The sequence below is a fragment of the Chrysemys picta genome, chromosome 1, assembly GCF_011386835.1.
Source record: "Chrysemys picta bellii isolate R12L10 chromosome 1, ASM1138683v2, whole genome shotgun sequence".
Lineage (NCBI taxonomy): Eukaryota > Metazoa > Chordata > Testudines > Emydidae > Chrysemys > Chrysemys picta.
Window position 1 is genome coordinate 257025408 of NC_088791.1, and position 24142 is coordinate 257049549.

The following is a 24142-nucleotide window of genomic DNA, read 5'->3' on the forward strand; positions in this document are numbered from 1 at the left end:
GTTTTATAGCATTTTCTGGGTGAACTGACAGCTGGAAAAGTGGTGCCAAAAACTTTTTATTCCTGTAGTTGACGATTCCTATTTGGCTGGTTATTTGAAAAAGCTTTATACTGCTAAAGTGTCGATGCAGAAATCATACTGACAGGTAAGAACACTCATTTTAAACTTCTGTTCTGTACCACTGCAGGGAAACTTAAAAAGGAAAAAATGGGCAAGTGGTTGGGTGGGGAGGGGCGGTTAAATGCTGGGAAGCTGCATCAGTATTTAGCCAGATCTCTGCTGGCATCAGCAATAGTGCTATATGTTGATCACCTCAGAGGCTGATGAAAAAAATGTCTCCCCTGGGCTTACTCTTCCTAGGTAGTAAAAATGAGGCATAAGCCATAGACTAATTTAAGAAATGTAAATTGCAATAAAACAGTGGAACTGGGATGACATTTGTTTAAGAGTTCAGAACAAACTACTGAACTAGGTAGCTGAGCTACTAATAAGGGCAAAATCCTATACTCTACAACTCCGCTAAAAACACCATACTTTCAGCTGAGAGAGGAGCTGCAGGTTTGGCCCCCAAAATGTAAGTTCTGTTACATATATTCTTGAACAGTGGTTGGTGATACTGAAAGTTATAGAGTTAGGTTCTTAACTGCCATTTGTGCCTTTGAAAATCTCTCCCTAAATCTTCAGTGCCAAAATACTTCTCCAATAGGTGCTTTAAAATTCTAGCACCAATTGCTTGTTTTCAACTATTACATGACAGGGACAATCCAGTATGGCTGTTGTAACAGTAAGTGTGACTCTTCATTTTATTAGCCATTAACAGAATAGTGAATAAAATAAAACTGATGGATGTGGGATGCTTAGATATCCAAAAGATTTGTGCATCTCCCGTTCACAAAGCTATGAATGAAATTTGGTAACTCTGGGATAGGATGTAGAGTCCTATTCTGGATTTTAAAACTAGTTAAATATTTATTCTTACCCTTTGCTTCCTATGTTTTAATTACACCTCTACCCCGATATAACGCTGTCCTTGGGAGCCAAAAAATCTTACCGTGTTATATCGAACTTGCTTTGATCCGCCAGAGCACGCAGCCCCCCCCCCCGAGCGCTGCTTTACCGCGTTCTATCTGAATTCGTGTTCTATCGGGTTGCGTTATATAGGGGTAGAGATGTATTATAAAGGATAGACGGGGTGCCCTAGAGATCAGTACTAAGACCTATGGTCATATCTGCAGCTGGTGTAAATTGTGGCATAGCTCCATAGACTTTCGTGGAGCTATGATGTACTTTGAGATCTACCCCTTAGTGTATAGTAATTAAATAACTTAAATACGAGTTGCCAATTTATTGACTCAACTAGGGGACTGAGATACCTCAGAAGGCTCCAATAAAATAGACACTGGGCAACATGTCACATTAAAAGGAACTATTTAAACAAATCAGATCTCTTAGGTTTGTGGATTGGTTTGTTGATAAGTTTTTCACTCAGTGCCCAGCAGTTGTAAATAAGATACTTGGCACCATTAAGAGAATGGAAAATAAGACTGAGAACACAGTGAAAATTAGTGTCACATGCTGATAAGAGATCAGAAAAACTAGTTTGGCAAATAGAATTGTGACGATGTATGGCAGATAGCATATACAATATTAAGCTTTAAATCTTGAACCCTAGAAATGTGAGAAACTCCTTCTCTTGCCACTTATAATGGATAGCCATGTGTGCTGTCCCTAAATCTGAATGGCTGGCAGCTACTACATTAGTTTTTTTCAGTAAAGAGGCCTTGAGTTTGTGATTTGCTTCTTTCTAAGCCAGCCTGAATTTAACTTTCAGGGCACTATGAAAAGCTAATCCTTTTATTCTTTGCCTAGTGTCAGTAAATTCATGCTGTATGCTGGATGTAGGGAGTCTAGTTTACTTTTCAGAAGTATTAAATATTGTTTGTACATTTGCCTAAAGAAGCTGTGGTGGGTGAATTTTTAAATGTGAAAACAAATTAAATGAAAGGTAGAGAGAATTAGAAGCATTTTGCCCTTTCCCACAATAAATTATCAAAGATATTTTCTTTTTTTAAAATAAAAAATATCCTTTTAAGAGCTAGCTAGCTATTACCATTTTATTGACTGTATAATCAGTAGAGCTCATGATAGTCTGAAACTGAGATTAAAAAGCTGCTTACAATTGAGGAGTTTAAACTCAGACAGCAGAGTGGTTCAACATACATACATCTTATCTTTGAAGGAGGAAAGATGACCACTGGAAAGTAGAAAATTTAAAATGAGGTGGCTGACAGTGCACACTTGGTCTATCTGCAGTAATGTGTGTATATGTAAATGTCCTAGACGCTCTCTGGAAATCATTTATAGCAATCTTAGTGGTGGATTTGAGCTGTGGTCTCTTGAAGTAAAAGCTAGTGTCGTATTCTTAAAGGTACTAAACCTTCCTAACTATACCATAATATACCTCTACCGCGATATAATGCAACCCGATATAACACGAATTCGGATATAACGCGGTAAAGCAGTGCTCTGGGGGTGGGGGGGGAAGGGTAGAGGGAGGGGCTGTGCACTCCGGTGGATCAAGGCAAGTTAAATATAACGCGGTTTCACCTATAACGCGGTAAGATTTTTTTTGGCTCCCCAGGACAGCGTTATATCGAGGTAGAGGTGTACTAAAAAGAGAGAGACTGTAGTTTTAAAAGTATCATTACTAGCTGATGAAGACTTCCTAGAATATCTCTCACCCCTTGCCTAACTTGTCCCAGCAATACTTTGTGCTGTTTGCTAGTCTGTGTTAAAATGTTGTTTGGATTTTTCAAACCTGCTGTTGATTATTCACCAGTCTGTCTGTTTGTTTATTTATTCCCTGTTTCATATCTCTACACACCCATATTCACATTTCAAATAAATTCTGGGACATTGCAATGCACCTTCTTTGCAGATTCCCTAGGGTTGGTGAGTATTCTTCACTTTGTTCTACGTCTCTTAACAGAGAGTCAGTACTGTGCGTTCTCCAAAGTCCAGACTTCCAAAGTTTTCCCTTTAGTTTCTCTGTGGCTTAGTTGTTCTAAATTTTTCTTGCATTTTTCCCCTTATCTGAATCAACCTTTTAAAAATGTTTATAACTAAATATAGTTCACAAATCAACAACCTTTAGCTGTAAACATACCTACTGTAATATTTTTGGTACTCAGTCTGTACAATAATTCAATATTATCCATTACAGTAAGATGAAGTTTTGAGCTGTTCCACATATTGAGCATGTTAAAGGTAATTGTCTCGAAGGAAAAGCACAGGTAACTGCTTGAATGATCACTTTGTGAGTGTTTAGCACTCAATAAAAACTTATTTCAGCGTAGTTAAAATACATTTTAAGTAAACTTTAAATCACAATTTTATTTACATAGTACTAGCTCCTTAGAAATGTAAGATTATAAAATAGAAAGTAAAGAAAGAGGATTATTTGAATTTATTTCTTTATCTGAATGTCTGCTAACAAATAGAAAAAATCTCTAGTTTCCTAAGAAATTTATGCCAAAAAAGACAAGTCCAGGCAGTGAGACCACCACAGACTCTCACACAAAACAGATAAACAACTAGCTAGTGCTATATTTGCAACTAACACTGCCTTCTGCTATAAATCCGGAAAGCTGAAATCATTCAACCACACTATTCTCCTTAATCAGGGCTAGTAGTTTGAAGTCACTTGGGTGGGATTTTCAGAAGGACCCAGTTGTGTATATAATAAGGATTTAGAAGACTGTTAGTCTCTTATTTTGGAAAATGTTCGCATGGGTGTACAAATTAAATCTAAATAACTTTTCAGCATTAACCTGAAGCAATTTGATACTTCTTGGGAGCACTAAAAGATCACTGAAGTTTTTAGAAAAAAAAAAAAGACAAATGACAAAGTTTTGCCTTGAAATTGCAGTATGCGTGATTGTGTTGTGAGGTATTTTATTCCCTTTTGTTGTGAGCAATACTTAAACCATTTTATACATAGTGTAAGGACAAGTGATTAACAAATCCAGTAGCTACACAATAAAAAAAATTGTGGTAGAATAATCTCCACTCCTTTCTTTGTGGTTCCTGTATTTATCCAAGCCCCCTTGGCTTCATGCATTGTTCCCCGAAAGGAGCCCTTAACTGGGATAGAGCTGTGTGTTTAGTAGGTTGAACCTACATTTATAATATAAACAACAAAGAAAATTGACTGATCACTGTAGAGTGATTCCTGACAAATTCTTGAAATTCTGATTGGACCAATGGATGATCCAAAAATGCTGTTAGATAAAATACGTAGATAATTATGCCAAATGGAGTAAATGTCTCAGCTGCTGTGTATAGCTTTCACCCTCTATATATAACAGTCATCATCTGTTGAGCTGTTAGTAGTACCGCTCTAGAGGGAGTAGAGTTTCAAAAAAGTTTGTAGACCACTACAACTCCTCCGTGAAAAATGAAACAGTTGCACTCAGATGCAGTCATCATGAAAGCTTGGGAAAGTAGTACCATCAGTTTATAGTGTTTGAGTCCACTTTAATTACCAAAAACACTCTTCAGTTTACTCAGTCACAAATAGCTGTGGTTCTTACAGCATACAGGTTTTGTCAAGTTTGTAAAACAAACGGCAAAACACCACAGCAGCCTTTAATTTCTCCTTGTACACACCATTCACAGTACATTAATAGCCCAAATAATATTGCACCAATCATTTTTAAAACTAGTCATCTTGCAAGTAGTATTCCCTGTTCAAAACTAACAGACACACAATTTTGGTCAACTTGCACCCAGAAAAAGGCAAGATAAATCCTATAGTTCATTTATACTATATGTATATGTAACCCCAAAATGAAATGAGATTGTAAACTGTTTAGGATAGAAAATTAGTAATTCCTTGAATAGTATGTAGAAAGATTGAAAAATTAAATCTGAAAATTACCTCACTGCTGTTATACTGTGTATCTTTATAGTGTATACTGTGAAAATCCAGCAGTCTACAGATAGTCATGTTAAAAAAAGTTTATGAAAAGAGAAGAAATAGCATTTGCCTCACTAGAGACTGTGAAGTTACAAATTAGTTTGTACTGTTTTTCAGGTGCAATCTCTGAGGCAAGGAAATGTCTTTTGGCATTTGGCACTCGAATAAGGACAATATTTTAATACTGGCACAAGCTAAAAAACAGCACACAGAATGACAAAAAATACAGGACATGAAACTAGTTGGAAAGTGTGAAAGACTTAAGGTTAAACAGTTTTGCTGAGGCAATCAAAGTTGCAGCAAAACCATTTGTGGTGCTGTTTTTAAAGAGTTCTACTAAATTTTAAGGAAGAAAATATATTCAAATGTCCTCTAGAAAAGCAGCAACTGCTAGAACGGTCAACTTGGTGCGTGTTTAGCCATCAATACACATGAGACTCTTTATGACTTAGAACACGGGTGCGTGAGGCAGAGCTGGTGGCACTTCGGATCACTTCCATCCATCTGTGGGGGAAAGATAAAATGAGGTAAATAGCCAAGGAAGGCTTTCTGAAAATGTACACTGTTAAACTACACTATACTGTCCATTCTTATTTTCAGGGTTCATAGGATGCTCTTCCCAATTTACAGCTGTGAACTGGTTTTAACACATGCTCTCCTTCTGAAATGAAGGTAGGACAGGTATCTTGTGAGTCCCATCACCAATTGAGATGGGTTAATTTGAAGCAGTATTATAGGGAAAAGGTACTTGCTATAGAAAAAACAGATGTTTGGTTGATATTTGATCCCAGTTGGTATAATTCTCAGGTATTAGAACAATTTAAGGGATTTTTTTTAACACATGATCAGCCCACTCGACACAAAAAAATTCATATTAACAATATAATGCTTTAAATGAGGCACTTCCAAACTTTGCTGGTTCACATTTACACACATCATCTTTGCTTTAGCCCAACCAAGTTTATTCTTGGTGAAAGCAAATTCAGTGGAGCGTTGAGGGTAGTACCAGTTTTCTGGCCTATTAACACCCTGTCTCTCTTCTGGTGATTTGGAATTGTGGGGTGTGCAAAACTGTGTTGCATATACACTGAGCCAGATAGGTATAGCACACAGGCAGGCAAACTATTTGGCCTGAGGGCCACACTGGGTTTTGTATGGAGGGCCAGTTAGGGCAGGCTATGCCTCCCCAAACAGCCTGGCATGGCCCAGCCCCCCCCCCCCCCCCCCCCAGGACTGCTGCCCCATCCAACACCTCCTCTGGGACCCTTGCCCCATCCAACCAGCCCCCTTTCTGTGACTGCCCCCAGAATGACAGGCTCCTGCCCCTCCTTGACCCCTAACCCCTGTTCACCACCCTGAACTCCCCTGCCCTCTGTCAAACCGCCCCGGTCCCTGCCTGGAGCACCAGTGGCTGGCAGTGCTTCTGCTGTGCTGCGCAGCTGGAGCCAGCCATGCTCCTACACAGCACTGAGCACCAGGTTAGCCACTGCAGCCCTGCCCGAGCGCACAGCCCTACTGCCCAGAGCATGGCAGAAGCTGCAGGGGAGGGGCCAGGGGCAAGCCTCCCTGGACAGGAGCTTAGGGAAGGCAGGAGGATCCGGCAGGCCGTACTTTGCCCACCTTCGGTATAGCAAGTGAAGCAACTAACATCATTATTTGCATGGAGCCCCAGTCATGGACCAGAACCCCACTGTACAAACAACAGAAAGATGATCCCTGCCCCAAAGCAGTTATAAAACAAGAGATACATCTGGGGTGATGCAGCTTAGTTACATGTATATTGCATAGCTACTGCATGCTAGCTAGGTGGATGGCTATTTTATACTCCATAAATAAAATGTACTGATGCACATTACCCTGCCTGTGTTAGTGCTGCACATTTAGCCAGATGGTTTTTAAGTGAACTAACTTTACTTTTATTTCTGGTATATAACTGGAAGTTTGGTGAATAGAGCTTTTGCTCAAAAAATGTGTGACAGCTTAGAGAGCTGGCTCCCATTTGCTGCCTCCTGGTACCTTACTTTGCTACAGCATCTTCAATTTGCTAAAGTAGTGTAATGTTCTAACCATAATGAATGAGTTGGCTGTTTTGAGTCTTGCAACAGTTCACTTTGCTTGCATTTGACCTAACATCATTGGAATGACCTAGCACAAAACTGACATACCTTTCAAATGTGTATTCACTTTCAGCCCTGAAGTAGTACACGTGGGATTTGAAATGTAACTTGAAAACATAATCTTTGTGAATGTTCTCAGATTCAGAAGGAATGGTAAGTGAATACCCCAGGAGAGGAAGACTGGCTAAAGGATGATTGTCCTAGAAACAAAAGATAAAAAATGCTGTGACATCAAGTGCACTCTGGGCTACAAACCTTCAACTATAGAAACACATTAAAAATTTCCCACACTTACATGGAAAAATATTTGTTTTATCAACAGGTCATGTTGCACAGATGTGGCTTTATTTAATGAGAACAAATCTATACTGTGTAATGTCAAAATGAACATTCACTCACTCGCTTACAGTACTAAACCTAATCCCCCTATTGTTGCTACATGCAACCCATCTTAAATAAGAGGGCCCTATGCATTTTGTAAAGCCGTGATGTTTATTTTTCCACAAAGGGTGTATTATGCTCAAATAGCCTCATCCCAACAAAAAAGTGTTTAGCAGCAATAGGGTGGTGTAGCTGTTTCTAAAGAGCACCCACCATCAATCTTCCTTGCATCATTTAAAAGCTACTTTCTAGCTGTAAAAATCCTATTGAACTGTCACCTGCAAAGGTAACTACAGGATGTAACAAGCATTTCTTCTTTGAGTATTTGGCTACATGGAGTCCACTCTAGGAGCTTATGCACTATATAAGAGTCCTTTGGCTGTCAGGGCCACACGTGTGCCCTGCATGTCCTTGAGTCCCTCAACCAAGGGCAGCACATCCCTAAACACCTCTCATTTCCAGATGAACTTCTCACTCCTTTGCTACCCTGTGGTTACAGTGATTTCTTATTGTCCCTGGAGTAGTTAATAGTTTTTTAGCATAAAGAAAAAAAGCTTAAATTGCTTTAGGAAATTTACCTTGGTTCTGAGTCACTACTACAGTGGCCAAGTCTCCAGGCTCTAAAACCTGTCAGAACAGGTGTTTATAACTGCCTACCTTACAGAGGCACGTGTCTGAAAAGCCGCTTTTGACACACACCCAAAACGTGAGATGCTTGTTTAAATTTTTTTTTTTTTTTTTTGCTAGAGTATGTGATGGAGAGGGGATGTTAGGTTCTGAGACCTTGTCAGAAAGAAACTCCTACCAACTTCAGAGCTACATTCAGTTAGTGCCTCAACTGCCTGTGAGGTTACTCCCAGCTCCTGAGTCTCTTCAGGTTAAAGAAGACCTGGCTCCTCAATGGCTGCTGCTTCTTTAGCACTGAATCCCTCAGGTCAGTCACTGGCTCCTAGTGCCCATAGTAGAAAAGGAGCATTGCTCCTGGCACTCAATCATCATCCTTGCTACGGGTTAGAAAGTGAAAACAAACATACCATAGTACTGGCTCCATCTTTGATCAGCTGCTTATGACTCTGCACTATTCCCCTTTAGCTACAGTCATCTCCCTACTGTTCAGTTGCTCCAGTTCCACACCTTGACAAGAGACATACACCAGCCCCTATTTCGGTACTAAAGCCACCACTATTTCAAGCAAGGGTACTGTCAACCTTAGCACTGACTACTTTGTCTGCATCTGGAGAGCTGATGATTATGCTGGAACTTAAACCTCCCCTACTTGATATTTCTCCCTTGTCAGTGACTGCTCAGTCTCTCTGGAGCCCTGGGTTTTGATAAAGCATGGTTACTTCCACTATGCTAACTGATTCTTCTTGTGCTGTTCACACATCTGCTACACTTGGTGCACAAGATTAAATAGTGTCAATTGCGGATATGCCTGTGCCCTGAGAGCCATCACAACCCCTGTAACTGAGCATTTAAGGGGCAGGATGGTCTCAACTATCAATTCCTTTAGTAGTAAAAATCCAAAGTTTCAGGATGGCGAGTAGCAGAGCCAGAGAGCAGGTCATGGACTCTGCCTATACAACCTCTTGAAAGAATTCGAGTGGTTGTCCACACTGATTCCACTCTTGGTGACTAGCAAGCAGTATCCTTGCTTGGAGGTAAGAAAGAGGAGTCTTATTGAAATATTGACTTGAGTACCACTCTGCCAAAGCTTGCATTTGATTAATGTGTGGACTGAATTTAGAGGGGCCAAAGGTGTTCATATAACCCAGCCACTGTCCAACAACAGGGTCCAGGGTTTGATATCCTGCTTAGTACCATAGCAAATATACCATTAAAAATATCTTTTAGCCATTTGTTCCTTCTTTTCTGTATCTTTAACAGTTAAAACTTTTGAAATGTAAAGCATTAAATAAGGCTTTCATTTTAACAAAAATCCCTTATTCGCTTTTGCTGGAGGGAGTTTTAGAAGGAAAATCTCCCTTAATTGACAGTCTCTCCACATGCTATCAAAGATGTCCTTTTGAGTAAAAAGAAGAAAGCTGAGATGAGGAGTTGCTGCTGCTGAGTCCAATTCTGTTTCATCCTAGATGGTGATTGAGATACAGCTGGAACTGGTGAGGTCATCTGGATCCGTCTCCCTGGCCTGGTCTGGTCAGGGCATCTCTCAGGATCAGCATGAGACAAGTGTGGGGGCCCAAGAAGTGGGAGGGGTGGCAGCCATGATGGTGAAGCTTGCTTCAGTAGCCTCCAACTGTTCCTTCTGCCCTTCTCCCCACAAAGTCTCTTTCTTTAAGATGCCAAAAGGGGTATGATGAATGGAAACGCCCATCCACTCATTATTTTGTCCACCAATTAAATCCATTTCTATAAGGCCAGACCTGACGTAGGTAACTTTGTTTCCGCATTTTCTTCTTTACCAAGTATGATCTCACCCCAGTCCTTGACATTTCAATAGGCCACTTCTGTTTGGACTAATTCAATCTCTCTGGCTCCCTTGCACCTGTTTATAACATTCTTTATTGAAAATAGCTTGACCTACTTTCCATGATAAATTCCTAAGCAGGACGTGTGTAAGTGCTGGAGACTAAATAAAGTAGAAGGTTTGAGTGAAAAAACTTTTGTTTGCCTGCTTGCATGACCTATCTATCGGTCACATGGCTATGTCCCCATTGATTTATTTCCTGCCACTGCCTCACAAAGAGTAAAGTTACCAAGAGTTTTGGGTTCAGTATAACCCTGGTTAACATCCTTGCCTGTTAAGGTAATGCATTTGCGTAGTATTGTCTGTAAGCACTTACTTGGCAAGACCCCAAAAGAGATGTAAGAATGCTCTGCACGCCAAATATCTTGGATTTCCAGCACATTGATATGAAGAAAACAAGAGGTGACCACTTTCCACAGTTCTCCAGTAGGTCCTGGTTTGCTCCCCACCCCTGCATGGAAGCATCCATGATCAGAATCTTCACAGGAAGAGATGCAGACAATGGAACTCCTGTGCATATTTAATCCAGGTGTGTTTGCCAATCTAATGAAGGCATGATCTCCTTTGGGATGGGAATCTCCTTGTTTATGTTGTCTCTTTTGTGTGTTGATACACAGATCTAAAGTTTATACCCATTTGTTCTTGCATCAACATTGTCCTTTAGTTTAAATAGCAATTTGTCCAGTGAGTGGATTACAGAGGCAAGGGTGATCATTCGGAACCTCAGAAGGTAGATGAAGATATTCAGCTGTGTGAAATCTAGTGTAGGTCTCCAGCCTCCTTTCTTGGGGATAAGAAAATATCTTGACTAAGACCCTTTTCCCCATGCTGGTGTGGCACCAACACTATAGCTCCCAGTTGGAGCAGGGAGTCTCCTTTCTGCCTGAATATCCGCTCATGAGAGGGGTCCCTGAAGAGGGACAGAAAAGGGGGCTTGGGAGTGGGAATTGGCAGGAACTCTATTCTGTATCCAGTGGTCATGATTTCCAGTATCCATTTGCCTGACATTATATGGTAAAAACGAGCTAGGGGGCAATCTGAGCCAGGTAGACTTGATGGAAGGATTGGTTTGTCTCTCTTGGAGGGGACTCCTTGATGGGAGGCTGCGGCTGGGAGGATAAGGAGGAGGAATGTTTTGTTTTCTGGGCTATAGTCTTCCATGCTTTCTAGAGAGGGGTCATAAGCCTTCAGGTGATGGAAAGGTTGAGGAATAGAGCATTGTTGATGGCAAGACAGTCTTAGGATATTTTCTCCATGGTGCCAAGGTACAAATACCCAGACAGCATTCGTTGTCTTGAGTCCTTGAGGGTATGTAATAATTCATCTGTTGTCTCGCTGAACAGGTTAATTTCCTTGAAGGGAAGATCCTCCATGGTTGATTGGACTTCCTTGGGGAATCTAGAGGATTCCCATCTCATGACAAGATGTTGCCACCAGGTGGGAAGCTGTGTCCGCTGCATCTACCGCAGCCTGGAGGGCAGATCTGACTATCAATTTATCTTCCTCAATGATTGCTTGGAACTGCAGCCTGTGTTCCTTAGGCAGCTTGTTGACAAATTCAGAGAACCTAATTAAAATTAATGACAAACCATGATTTTGCTAAAGCCCGATAGTTTGCTATACAGAACTGTAAACTTGCAGAAGCTACGTTCTTTGCATTTGGTCTCTAACCGTGGGTGTAGATCTGGGTTGGTGTTGCTTGTTCCATTCAGTGGCAGCCTACATCAAAGAGTTCAGAGCGGGATCGAAGAACAATTATTAAACACCTGTATACAGTACAACATACTTCTCCATTCTTTTTATAGTGGGAATGTAGATGACGAGTGGCCAGTAAAGCTAGGATCTGCATTCTGGAGAATGTCCAGTAACTTATGAGGTGTACCCTGTACTTCTTCCAGGGAGATCGGGAGCATATCTGCAGTTCTCCTTAGGATGTCCTGGAACAGTTTATAATCATCCAGTGGTGATGGTGTGACCATCTCATCCAGTGAGGATGATAAGCCCGGTAAAGCGTTCCCACTGATCTCAGATTCATCCAAGGACAACAAGGCCTCTGTATCAATGGACGGCACAGTTGATACCAGTGGTGGATGGTACTGGTGCGTATTGAACTAGTGGTATCAGAACTTCTCTTGCTAGGACCACATCGATTCCAGGCCTGCATAAATATACTATTCCTGAGGACCTTAATATCTGACCCCTGTAGCTAGTGGAAGAATAGGGCTTCTGTTATTGGCAGACTTGGAGGGGATGTGAGCTTTCCTCAGGCAATACACAAGTGTCAAGGCCATCATTGACCAGGAAAGTCACGGGGCAGACCATGCAGAGATCTTGAATCCTGGAGGGGACTACCACCTCAGACCAATAAAAACTAACCCTAACACTAAAATTAATCAAACTGTTATCAGAACAGGAGAACTATTTATACTAATAAAACAAAGAATGCTAGCTAAAGAAGCAGACACTAGAGATTTTCCATCTCAGACAACAAGTGGTAGAAAGTAACTGTAGAGGCAGGCAGTCTGCTCTGCCCTTATGCCCTTGGTTAAGAGCACAAGGAGGTGCAGGGTATAGGCACAGACCAATTGACATGTTAATGAAAAGTCTTCTGGTCTCAGGTGCATACCCCTCACATGTGCACCTCAAGTGGAATACATGTAGGAGCCATCACTCAAATAAGGATGATAGTTACTTTTTGTCCCCACCTGACATTTCTGCCTAAAGCAGTCATGGGATTCCAAATCAAAATTATTTTATTCACTTAACCAGTGTTTTTTCCAAGACCCCATTCTTCTTCTGCAGAAGCTAAACTCCACACTTTGGATGTGTTAAGGGTGATCTCATATTACTTCAATAGGACAAAAAAACTACTTCAAATCACCAAGATTACTTATATCTTTTGGTAACAGATCCAGCGGATAGGCTGTTTCTACACAAAGACTCTCAAAATAGGTGTTGGACTGCATTAGAATTTATTATGAACTGAGTAAGTTAACTCCACCTTCTCAAATCAAGGCATACTCCACTAGAACCCAGGTAACCTCCTAGACTTTTTTAAGAGACATCCCTATACCTGAGATCTGGTAGAGCGGCTAGCTCGAGCTCGAGACATACCTTTACAAGCCATTATTCTTTAGAATTGGCCTCTATATCAGATGCAGGCCAGTCTTACAGTCCTTATTTAAATAGGACTCTGGTACCCATCACCTTGCAGAGCCCATTGCTTGCTGTTCAGCTAGTATGGGATCTGTGTGGACAAATACTCAAAAAAAAGTGGTTACTTTCCTTACAGTAACTGTGGTACTTCAAGATGTTTTTACTACCAGGATCCCACAACCTGTCCTCCTCGCCCACTAAAGTGAAGTCCTCTAGCGTTGGGGATTTTGTATTGGTGACGGAACTGAATGGCAGTTGGGGCTGCTTTGCCCCTTTATACTTTCAGATGAGGAGCATGAGGACATACAGGGTAATCGGGCACTAACAGACACTGCTGGCCAAAAGTCACCTTTTGTGAGCCTGGGGCCTGTGCATAGCTAGAATGGGATCCATATAGACAGACAAACATCTTGAAGAACCAGTTAGTGTAAGGTAAGTAACAGTCTTATTTCATGATTGGTTTCTGTTCTCTTCCCTAGATCCTATGTCTAACCCCCTGACCTTAGTTAATTGGCATTCATTGCTATGTACAACTTAGATTTTAAGATGCTTGGGATTGGGACCTGTAACTTTTTAATTTGCCTGTAAATCACAAGGGCATATACCTATGGAACTGTATCAATGTGTGTTCGCAGAAGTGTCATGAGAAGGCCATACACTAAACCATGAGTAGTAATATCTAACATTATTTGTCATAACATCATTATGGAGAGTACCATAAATTATATACTAATAATAGGTGATACTACCAGTGATACTACTATAATGCTCCTGACCAATATCAGTTTTTTCCTTCCTGTTGCCGCAGAACAGAATTTTTGCTGAATTCTTATCTTGGTGTTTATACTCTAAAACACATAAGCCTTTTAAACCTGTGTAGTTCGTTTACCTGGTGCGATTTGTAGAAGAACATACAGAAGTTGGTGAATACCACCCAGAGCTTCTGCCACCCATTGCTGTTCTTGAATTTTCTTAACAGGTTTCCAGAGAGCTGATTCTGAAATGGATGAAAGTAATAAAATAGACATGCACAACCAAATCATAATTAATGATGGAAAGTAGCCAAACCTCATGTAAAGAATATTTACTTTTCTATTTAAATTAATATATTATTCCTATTGGTCATTAAACTTGGTATTAAACTTTCAGAATCAGAAATCCCTCTCATTCTTTAAATGAGGCTTGTCTATAATTTATTTTTTGTAAGAAAAATGATCTGCTGTTACCTTGTTAGATGCAGAAACCCTTTTGTTGGATGGGATAGCTTAATATGATAAATTACAATTAAGTTTTTAATTACTTATAAAATAGTGCACTAGTTAGTATTCTTTTAGAGGCCAATTAGAGGCGGGCAGTTTTCTTCACTAATACATTAAGCCCCCTGTGTACAGTTATTAATAGCTATTTACATTTTTCTTAAACTAACTAAACAGAAACTATGAAATATAACCAAAACCTATTACATTTTAAATAATGTTTTACCTCTTTTGTACAGGTCTTAAACTACTATAACTTTTTAAAAAAATGCTTGGCCTTTGTCAGTGTGTTTTTAGGAGCCTAATGTACCACACCTCATCCAGCCTGCATGTCCCATTCTTTCCCTGGGCCCTACATGGTGCTAGAAGCAATTGGATTTTTAGTAATGAGAAATTCAACAGATTTCCTTTGTCTTCTTTTTAATGTCATCCCATGTCCTTTGCTTAAGTGACTCAGCCTCTCCTAGTCCTCCTCCACTTCACAGTGCCTGAATGGTGGTTCTTTCAGATACTGCTTCCCTTTTATAATTAACAAGAGGCAGTGTTTCTACAAAAAAAAAGAACAGGAGTACTTGTGGCACCTTAGAGACTAACACATTTATTTGAGCATAAGCTTTCGTGGGCTACAGCCCACTTCTTCGGATGCATAGAATATCATGTTTTTCTTTCTACCTTTTGTCCTATTATTTCTGCCCATCCATTCTCCACAGATACATGTACAATCAATGCTCTCTTCCACAGCTCTGTGGCTCCTACAATATTTCTGCATGCTGTACTGCTACCTGATCTTTTTAAACATAGAACAAAGCTAGTACAGCACCCAGGAAGGACTCAGCACCCTGGAAGCTGATTGTGCAATACCCTTACAGTGCAGACGTGGTACTAGTGTACCAGCTGAGCAATTCTCTGCCTGTAAAATAAGCTTCAATCTACCATTCAAAAACACTGTGTCCCTAGTTGTACAACTGTATAATGTTAAGTATTGCACAGTCCTCAATACATAATACTGTCAATTAACCCCTGAATTTGCAGCAATGGCTATTTAATTCTACTAGCCCTGATTAACTGCTACTAGCAGAAAAAAAAATCAGCAGGTAAAACACATTTTACCAAGAATGATGTTAACGTATTCTTGACATTCCCCCACCCCCTTTCCTGCACTGGGTTTACATTGAATGTATTTTTAAATCCTTGTTTTAAATCATCCTAGCCTCTCTCTTTTCAGTTTTAAAATTGGATTGTGTTCAAAATTGTGTTTGACCTAAATTGCACATAATTGTATTCCTTAATTTTTTTGTTACCTCATTACTCTGGAGGATATCATAAAAGGACAGGCTTTGCATTCGGTACCAGCAGACATATGAAATGGAAACAGGCCGCTGATCACTGATCAGTCCAGCAGGTAGGGAAGAACAGTCATTGACAGTTAGAGGATCTTCTACCACAAGAAAGAAAGACAGAAAGGAGGGAGAAACACAGAAAGAGAATAAACGATAATGCTTAAGTGAAAGCCATCCACAGAGTGATGTGAGCATGAATGGTAACCTGCCAAGGATGGGAACAGCTGTGCAACTGAAGATGTATGTATACACAATGATATGTGCCTCTAGATTGTTTAGTCTCCACTGTTTGCTAGTAACATTTTAAGTGTGGGAAGGAAAAAGTAGTGCAGTAGCGAGCTAGCCCTCAAAACATAACTAAATTTTTTATCATTAAAATTGTTAAGAAAATTAAATCAAATTTTATTAAATTGGCTTTGAGAAATGGCCACATTTATACACTAAGGTGATATTAACAAATGCATGAAAGTTACCATGCAAGTGTTAAAAATCAGGTGTCTTGGCTTGCCCCACAACTCAGCTACATGCTGGGTCCTGCCTGGTATATCATCTACTTAGTACATACTATACTGATATCCTAGCAAAACAAGGGGTCAGAATCAAGCTCTTGTGAAATTGTGTGTGTGTGTGTGTGTGTGTGTGTGTGTGTGTGTGTGTGAGAGACTCTCTCTCTCCCCCCCAGGGGAGGTTTTCTAGTACAAGGGCAATAGTATCAAGTCAAATTTCTGGCATTTCAGCCTGTTTCAAAATAGAGCTAGAAATGAATATTGTGAACATTATCCCCATTTATTTTTTGAAAGTTTTTACATTAGCTGTAACTATTCTTGCAAATTGAAGAGTATGGCTTAAGAAGACACTGCAGATAAAGTGTATGCATAGTCCCTGGCCCATAGATCATCATAGGTAGAGCAACCTAGAGGCATTTTCCAATGAAATGGGTGTCCTAGTGTTGCCTTAAAGAAGCTAAACCAATTTACAATCTACTTAAGTTTTCCCTAACTGTTTTCTTTGAGCATAAACATAATTTCCAAGAGGTCTGTAGATAGATAATAGCACTCAGTACTCCCTCCGGTCTTTACTTTCCTATCTAACTTACATTCTCTGCTCTGTTTTGGAGTGAGAGTTACGAGGGAACACCTAAGCAGGACCCATAAACAAAATTTCTTACATCCTCTTTCAATTCCGCATGAACTTCTTAAAATACATTTAAAACTCGAAAAATCACTTATTTAGATTTCAGCCATTCTACAAAAGTAATTAAGTATAATATTTCTAAGACCTGAGGCCTTTCTAGTTAGTATTCCCATGATTCCTAACATTTTGTATGAAATTGGTTTAGCTGTGATCAAAATAAAAATTACATTGTTTTCTCTGTGATGTGGAAAGTACAAATAAAAAATAAGGCAGAGAAAAATAAGCCGTGAGCATATTAAGGTCCTAGAAAAAGATGGCTAAAGTAAAGAAAGTAAGTTAGTATAGAAAACCAAGGAACAAGGCTGCAGAGGCCAGAGACAATGTCCTTTCAGCACTACTAAGTCATCAATAGGTATTAGCAAACAAAAATAGTCAAAGGGAGTTTTCTTTGGTGTGATCTGAAAGTTTAGACTTTCAACATCAAGTTGGCATTTAAAAATGCAGGTTATTTTAGTGAAAATAGAATCAAATTGATTTTAAGAGATTGCTAAATAAATCATCCAAGTTTACATTTTTGCCAAATATTGTTATCTGACAGAGGGGGGATCGCTAGTGCAGTTGTGTTGAAACTCCAAAAAGCAAATAAAGGGGTGTTGAATTTAATGAGAGGCGGCCAATGTCTAGAGTAAAAAGAAAATGGTCACTGAAGAGACATTCTCTGGAGCTGCAGTTCAGATTGTTCTGAGGCAGATACCTCCACAGCAATACTAAAGTCGATCATTGAAACGCTGGTATTTCTGTGCCAGCAGACGTGCACCGTAGTGTTGCCACGGTGTGGGGACTGACGTTCAAGTGAGGTGCGGGATGCACTGAGATCGTCCTCTGATTCCTGGTCTACAGTAGTTTCATCAGGAGACTCTATGAAATTCAGGGAAAAAGCATCTTTCTTGCAACATACATGATTGGAAAAATTATTAAACATGAAGGTCCAACGCAGCTAAGAGGTTTATATTTTCACAATTCCATGAACTGATTTTAGTCAACAGTCTTCTATAAATAACACTGCTCTACAGCCAAAATGCTTCTGAAATAAATGTAGTCAAACTTTACTAATTCTGGGTCACTGAGAACGAAAATGATGCTTAAAATTGTTGATTGGCTCTAGTTTTCAAGATATGCTATTGGGTCAGTATATATGACCCTTGACTTGGGAATGGCGGGGGATAAGTGAGTTATAAAGGGAAGGGATCTCAATTTAAACCAGAAATGACTAAAATACATCTTTGACTGGATCTATGACTGGGTTTGGACAGTACTTGCTTTTTAAGCAAAACAATGAATGATGCAATCTGAAGCTGGTATTGCATCATACATGATATGAATTGCATCATGTTATTCCTAGAAGTCATGGATGATGCAATCATAACTAAGCTTACATCACTCTGCTGAACAGATTGCCCTATATCAGCTCTAGAAATCATAGTGTCGTGCTCTCTTATTTGTCAGTGTTTGATTTTGCAAAGGAACACATTTCTGTTTAGCCAAAGTGAGCAGAGATGCCTCGTACTTGTGTGAACAGTGCAGATAACTTCTGCTAGGTTTGTGGTGAAGTGACTTTTGCATCCCAAAAGCGCAGTATAACCACTATGGTTAAGAAAGCCTATTACCTTTATTTTGGCTGCAAAATTGGAGATCAGGATAAGAGATGGGCTCCACACATATGCTGCAACACTTGTGCAACAAATCTTTGCCAGTGGTTGAACAGGAAAAGGAAATCTATGCCTTTTGCAGTGCCAATGATTTGGAGAGAGCCAACAGATCATACCAGCAATTGTTACTTCTGCATGGTGCCTCCAGGTGTGTCAAAGAAGAAAAAGTGGACTGTGCATTATCCAAACACTCCATCAGCTATACGCCCACTGCCCCGCAGAGAAGGACTGCCGGTTCCTGATGCACCACAATCAATCTCACTTGAGTCAGACGAGGAAGAGGAAGAGGATGAAACTTCTGGTCCTGAACCATCAATGTCACAGGACCCACATTTTCTCCCATCCTCCTCCTCTGAACCACACCTCATAACACAAGGTGAACTGAATGAGCTTGTCAGGGATTTGGAACTACCCAAGAGTAAGGCAGAGCTGTTGGGCTCCAGACTACAGCAGTGGAATCTCCTGGCAGGTGATGTTAGGGTTTCCACGTTCCGTGACCGTTAAAAGGATCGTGTCCCATTCTTCTTCATGGAAGGTGATCTTGTAGCCTGCAACAACATCGATGGTGTGATGGCAGCCCTCAACATCGTTCACGATCCAGATGAGTGGAGACTGTTCATTGATTCATCAAAGACGAGTCTTAAAGCTGTTTTATTGCATAATGGCAATGTTTTGCCATCAATTCCAGTTGGTCATGCAGTCCATATGAAGGAAACCTATGACAACTACGAAACAACTTTTGAGATGCATAAACTATAACCAACATCAGTGGCAGCTTTGTGGCGATTTGAAGGTTGTTGCTCTCTTGCTTGGTCTGCAGACTGGATACACAAAGTACTGCTGTTTTCTCTGCGAATGGGATAGTCGTGCAAGAGATTCCCACTACATCAAGAAAGATTGGCCACTCCAACAGTCATTGGAGCCTGGGAGGAAAAGTCTTCAGCATCCACCACTTGTTGAATCAAGGAAGATTTTGTTACCACCCTTACACATCAAGCTGGGTCTGATGAAGAACTCTGTCAAGGCCATTGACAAAACACAAGCAGCTTTCAAGTACCTCCGTGGAAAATTTCCAAGCTTAAGTGAAGCTAAGATAAAGGAAGGTGTCTTTGTTGGTCCTCAGATTCGTGAACTTCTTCGAGATGATGCATTTGACCATGCACTGCGTGGCAAGGAAGAGACGGCATGGAAAGCCTTCCAGTTAGTGGCAATAAATTTTCTCGGAAACAACAAGGCAGACAACTACAGGTTGTTGGTGGAAAACCTCCTCAAGGCATACAAAAGCCTTGGTTGCAACATGTCACTAAAGATACATTTTTTGCACTCTCATCTAGATTTTTTTCCACCGAACTGCGGAGCAGTGAGCGACAAGCACGGCAACCGATTTCACCAGGACATTGAAACAATGGAGAAACGCTATCAGGGCAAATGGAGCCCATCAATGCTTGCAGACTATTGCTGGACAGTGATAAGAGATGCTCCATTTAATGAATACAAGAGACAAGCCAAAAAGCGCCGAGTAGACACTGAATAGGACTAAACTATGTACATAATAGTTTTTTGCCTTTTGTTTCATAATAAAATTTATTTATATAACACTTTTGCTGATTTTTAAAGTGTTACATAAACAGGACAGGTGAAATATTATCATGTAAAGCAACCATAAACACATGAAAAGACCTAGGTTTACAATTTATGATTAAAACTCTACTATCTACACAATATACATAGACATAAAATGTAAAAACTTAAATATCTTAGAAACAGTGGCCAATCAGTTGTTTTAATTGTCATATTTGAATTCAGCACATCAAAATACATAATAAATAGCACATTTTATCTCTGAAGCAGACGACTTCTCAAAAATTGTAGACCAGTGTTATGAGGTGTGGTTCAGAGGAGGAGGATGGGAGAAAATGTGGGTCCTGTGACATTGATGGTTCAGGACCAGAAGTTTCATCCTCTTTCTCTTCCTCGTCTGACTTAAGTGAGAATGATTCTGGTGCATCAGGAACCGGCAGTCCTTCTCCGTGGGATACTAGGCATATAGCTGATGGAGTGTTTGGATAATGCACAGTCCACTTTTCCTTCTTTGACACACCTTTCCCAACTGGAGGCACCATGCAGAAGTAACAGTTGCTGGTATGATCTGTTGGCTCTCTCCAAATCATTGGCACTTCAAAAGGCATAGATTTCCTTTTCCTGTTCAACCACTGGCGAAGATTTGTTGCACAAGTGTTGCAGCATATGTGTGGAGCCCACCTCCTGTCCTGATCTCCAATTTTGCAGCCAAAATAAAGGTGATAGGCTTTCTTAACCATAGTGATTATACTGCGCTTTTGGGATGCAAAAGTCACTTCACCACAAACCTAGCAGAAGTTATCTGCACTGTTCACACAAGTACGAGGCATCTCTGCTCACTTTGGCTAAACAGAAATGTGTCCCTTTGCAAAATCAAACACTGACAAATAAGGGAGCATGACACTGTATGATTTCTAGAGCTGATCTAGGGCAATTTGTTCAGCAGAGTGATGTAAGCTTCGTTATGATTGCATCATCCATGACTTCTAGGAATAACATGATGCAATTCATATCGTGGATGACGCAATACCAGCTTCAAATTGCATCGTTCATTGTTTTGCTTAAAAAGCAAGTACTGTCCAAACCCAGTCATAGATTTATTCATAGATCCAGTCAAAGATGTATTTTAGTCATTTCTGGTTTAAATTGAGATCCCTTCCCTTTATAACTCACTTATCCTCCGCCATTCCCAAGTCAAGGGTCGTATATACTGACCCAATAGCATATCTTGAAAACTAGAGCCAATCAACAATTTTAAGCATCATTTTCGTTCTCAGTGACCCAGAATTAGTAAAGTTTGACTACATTTATTTCAGAAGCATTTTGGCTGTAGAGCAGTGAAATCAACCCTCCAGCAGTCCTGGCGAAGCCAGACTGACCCCAGCAAATGAAAATAATCAAAAGTAATTAGAAGCGTGCTGGACTACTCCTCGGAGATCTGTGTGAGAGAATAAACATGCCGGAGCCCTCCGAGCCACTGCAAAGGCCCATGTCTGAGCTGTTAGGTGCCCTGACCTGGTCCACATAAAGACGTGATTTATGAAGTGCAGGGCACAGCAGCAGGACTTCTGTCTTCTCCAGAAGAACCAAATTACTGAGGTGGAGATTAACATGCTTTCAGATGGGCCCATTTCCAGACCAAGGGAAATTTTTTATTTACATTTTTTTTAGCTTTAATTTCCTCCTCCTCCTCCCTCTCTTTTTAAAACAGCCTTTTGGCGTGTGGGGAACAGACCCTAGAGAAGTGTGAGGGCAGCAACAGAATGGGAGAGATTGGGAATAGTAGCGTAGCTAGTCGGTAACCCCTCCCCAAGCTCCGTACCCCGTGCCCCTGCCTTTCCCTCCCCTTCACCTCCCCTTGTACCCCCGTCCTCTGCCACCCTCCCTTCCACCTCCCCTCAAGTCAAACCCCATCCCCCCCTCCCTCCACATCCTCCCCTTCACCTCCCCTCAAACTCCCTGTCCCCTGCCACCCTCCCTCTACATCCCTCCCCTCCACCTTCCCATTCTCTGCCAGCCTCCCTCTACAGCCATGGGGGGGCGGCACGGCTGGAGGTGTGAGGGGGGGGCGCAGCATGGCCGGAGGAGCCAGCCAAGGGGGTGGGGGAAGGGGCCCGGAGTGGCTGGAGGAGCCAGGGGGGCATGACCAGAGGAGGAGCCAAGGGGGACGCCATTTTTAGGTTTGCTCCCCCTGCTCTTAGAACCTGGCTACGCCACTGACAGCAGCACTGTATTTCAAAGTGTGTTTCCTTTTCCATTATCATTGAATTTCTTTTCCATTATCATTGGGTAAAAAGCTCCTCTTCATACACTACTTACTATTGTCAGGTGGACTACTAGCCAGTAATTCAGGGGTGGGACCACTGCTTTTCTCTGCCAGATCTATCGCCATCTGTATGTCCTCAGTCCACTTGTCCATTTCAGCACGGGTACTAAGAACAAAGATCCAGGTTTCATTCGCTTTAAGCCAGGCTGAGAGGCACTTTAAAAGCTAATCACAATTTGAGTTTGGTACCCAATCTATTTTCTCATGCCTACATTTGTCTGACTAGGCTGTTTCTTCTGATTCTAAGAAGTTTGGTTTGTATAAAACAATCAGAGTTGCCACACAATATTCTAATTTATGATTCTGTTTTACTCCAATTTTTAGCAAGCCTATTACTCATGCAGCAGAAAGCATTTTTGTGCAGAATGATTTTAAGAGCAAATTAAAATAAAATTCTATCCATCTGCTCTGTGCTTCCTGCACAACTGTGCGAAAGGCTTGTGGACATGCATTTCCAATGAATTACCTTGCAGCAACAATGATGGACTGATGTTGACCTCGTAGTGTAAGACAGTGAGGAACTCCCCACTCCTCTTCACTTTCCTCTATCTAGGAGACAAAGGTTCATATATCGTAAGATCGCATTAGCCACAGATTGTAGGAAGCACACATTTTATGGATTGGAACAGTGGGAGGGAAGAGAGAGGAAAGTACAGCAGAGATTCACAAACATGGAAATGGAGAAAAAAATAAAAAAGCAGCTTATAAGTAGTCCTATAGGGCTAGGCAGTGAGAAAAATGAAGTGTGGTGGGTGGCAAGGAAAAGATCACCGTAGGATTGACTATTTCTCCCACTCTGTCAGCCTTAGATGCAGTAATTACTTAAGGCTGTTTTGTTTACTGAAGCATAGTCATATTCCTTCTTTCAGTCAGAACATTGACAGACACACACAAGATAAGAAGAGGTAATTCTTTGACACATGCACGCCTGGAATCTCTAAAGAACATACACTATGCATGAACGGAACTCTGCCAGATGAATCACATCAGTGCCTGCCTGGATTCCTGAAAATACTAGGCAAAACTTGGAATGTAACAGCAATACTAAGGAAATTCCAGCCACAGTGGCAATCATGCTTTGTCCTAGGATCAGTAAATACAGACTTCCAGAATTAAGGAATTAATGCAACCCCAAAAAGGGGGAGGAAATTTAAAAAAAAAAAATCTCAAAGACAGTAACAGCTGAGACTACTGTACATAGGCCTCAAGTACCTTTACATAGAACACACTAAACAAAGTGGTGATGAAAATAAGGAGAACAGCTCCAGTATGTTGTTCAGGATTTTTCTGCCAGCTTCCCAATATAACACGACAAGATGCTACTGACAACACATTAATGGCTAACCTGTGTTTTGACCCATACAAAGGCTGCTGGATAGGAAAAGGCATAAGAAATGGAGGACACAAGCAAGAGCTGAGCACAAGCATAGTCCTTTGTGCCCATCAGGGTCTGTGCTAATCTAGCAGCATTAAAGACTGAAGGAGAGAGAGAGTGAGCCCTAAAGAGTCTCTTTATGGCCACACTGCAGCATCTCATCACTCTGCTAAGTAGTAGAGACACAAGAGCAGCTGCATCACTTGCTGCCAATGCACCTCGACCTTAAACCGGAGAGCATCTCTAGGGCTGAGATGGCCATTCAGGCCCCGATTTGCCTCTGCTGAGGCTGCTAAGCATG

The 24142-nt window shown here is 40.9% G+C and overlaps 1 protein-coding gene across 12 annotated transcripts in view; it reads right to left on the reverse strand.

Annotated features, from left to right (window-relative positions):
* Positions 1 to 3355: 3355 nt before the first annotated feature.
* The window catches only part of FARP1 (FERM, ARH/RhoGEF and pleckstrin domain protein 1), a 357744-nt gene continuing 336957 nt past the window's right edge, over positions 3356 to 24142 (reverse strand). For 8 of the 12 annotated variants that reach the window (XM_005287025.5, XM_065592630.1, XM_005287024.5 and 5 more), the window contains exons 22-27: positions 22933 to 23015; positions 22460 to 22572; positions 17605 to 17768; positions 14010 to 14117; positions 7144 to 7295; positions 3356 to 5482 (exon numbers count right to left, since the gene is read on the reverse strand). In XM_005287025.5, the coding sequence (XP_005287082.1) occupies positions 5401 to 5482; positions 7144 to 7295; positions 14010 to 14117; positions 17605 to 17768; positions 22460 to 22572; positions 22933 to 23015 (702 nt within the window). In that variant the 3' untranslated portion in view covers positions 3356 to 5400. Of the gene's footprint in view, positions 5483 to 7143; positions 7296 to 14009; positions 14924 to 15677; positions 15815 to 17604; positions 17769 to 22459; positions 22573 to 22932; positions 23016 to 24142 lie in introns of all 12 variants that reach the window. The other 4 variants (XR_010600580.1, XR_010600582.1, XR_010600581.1 and 1 more) reach the window with 3 other exon arrangements.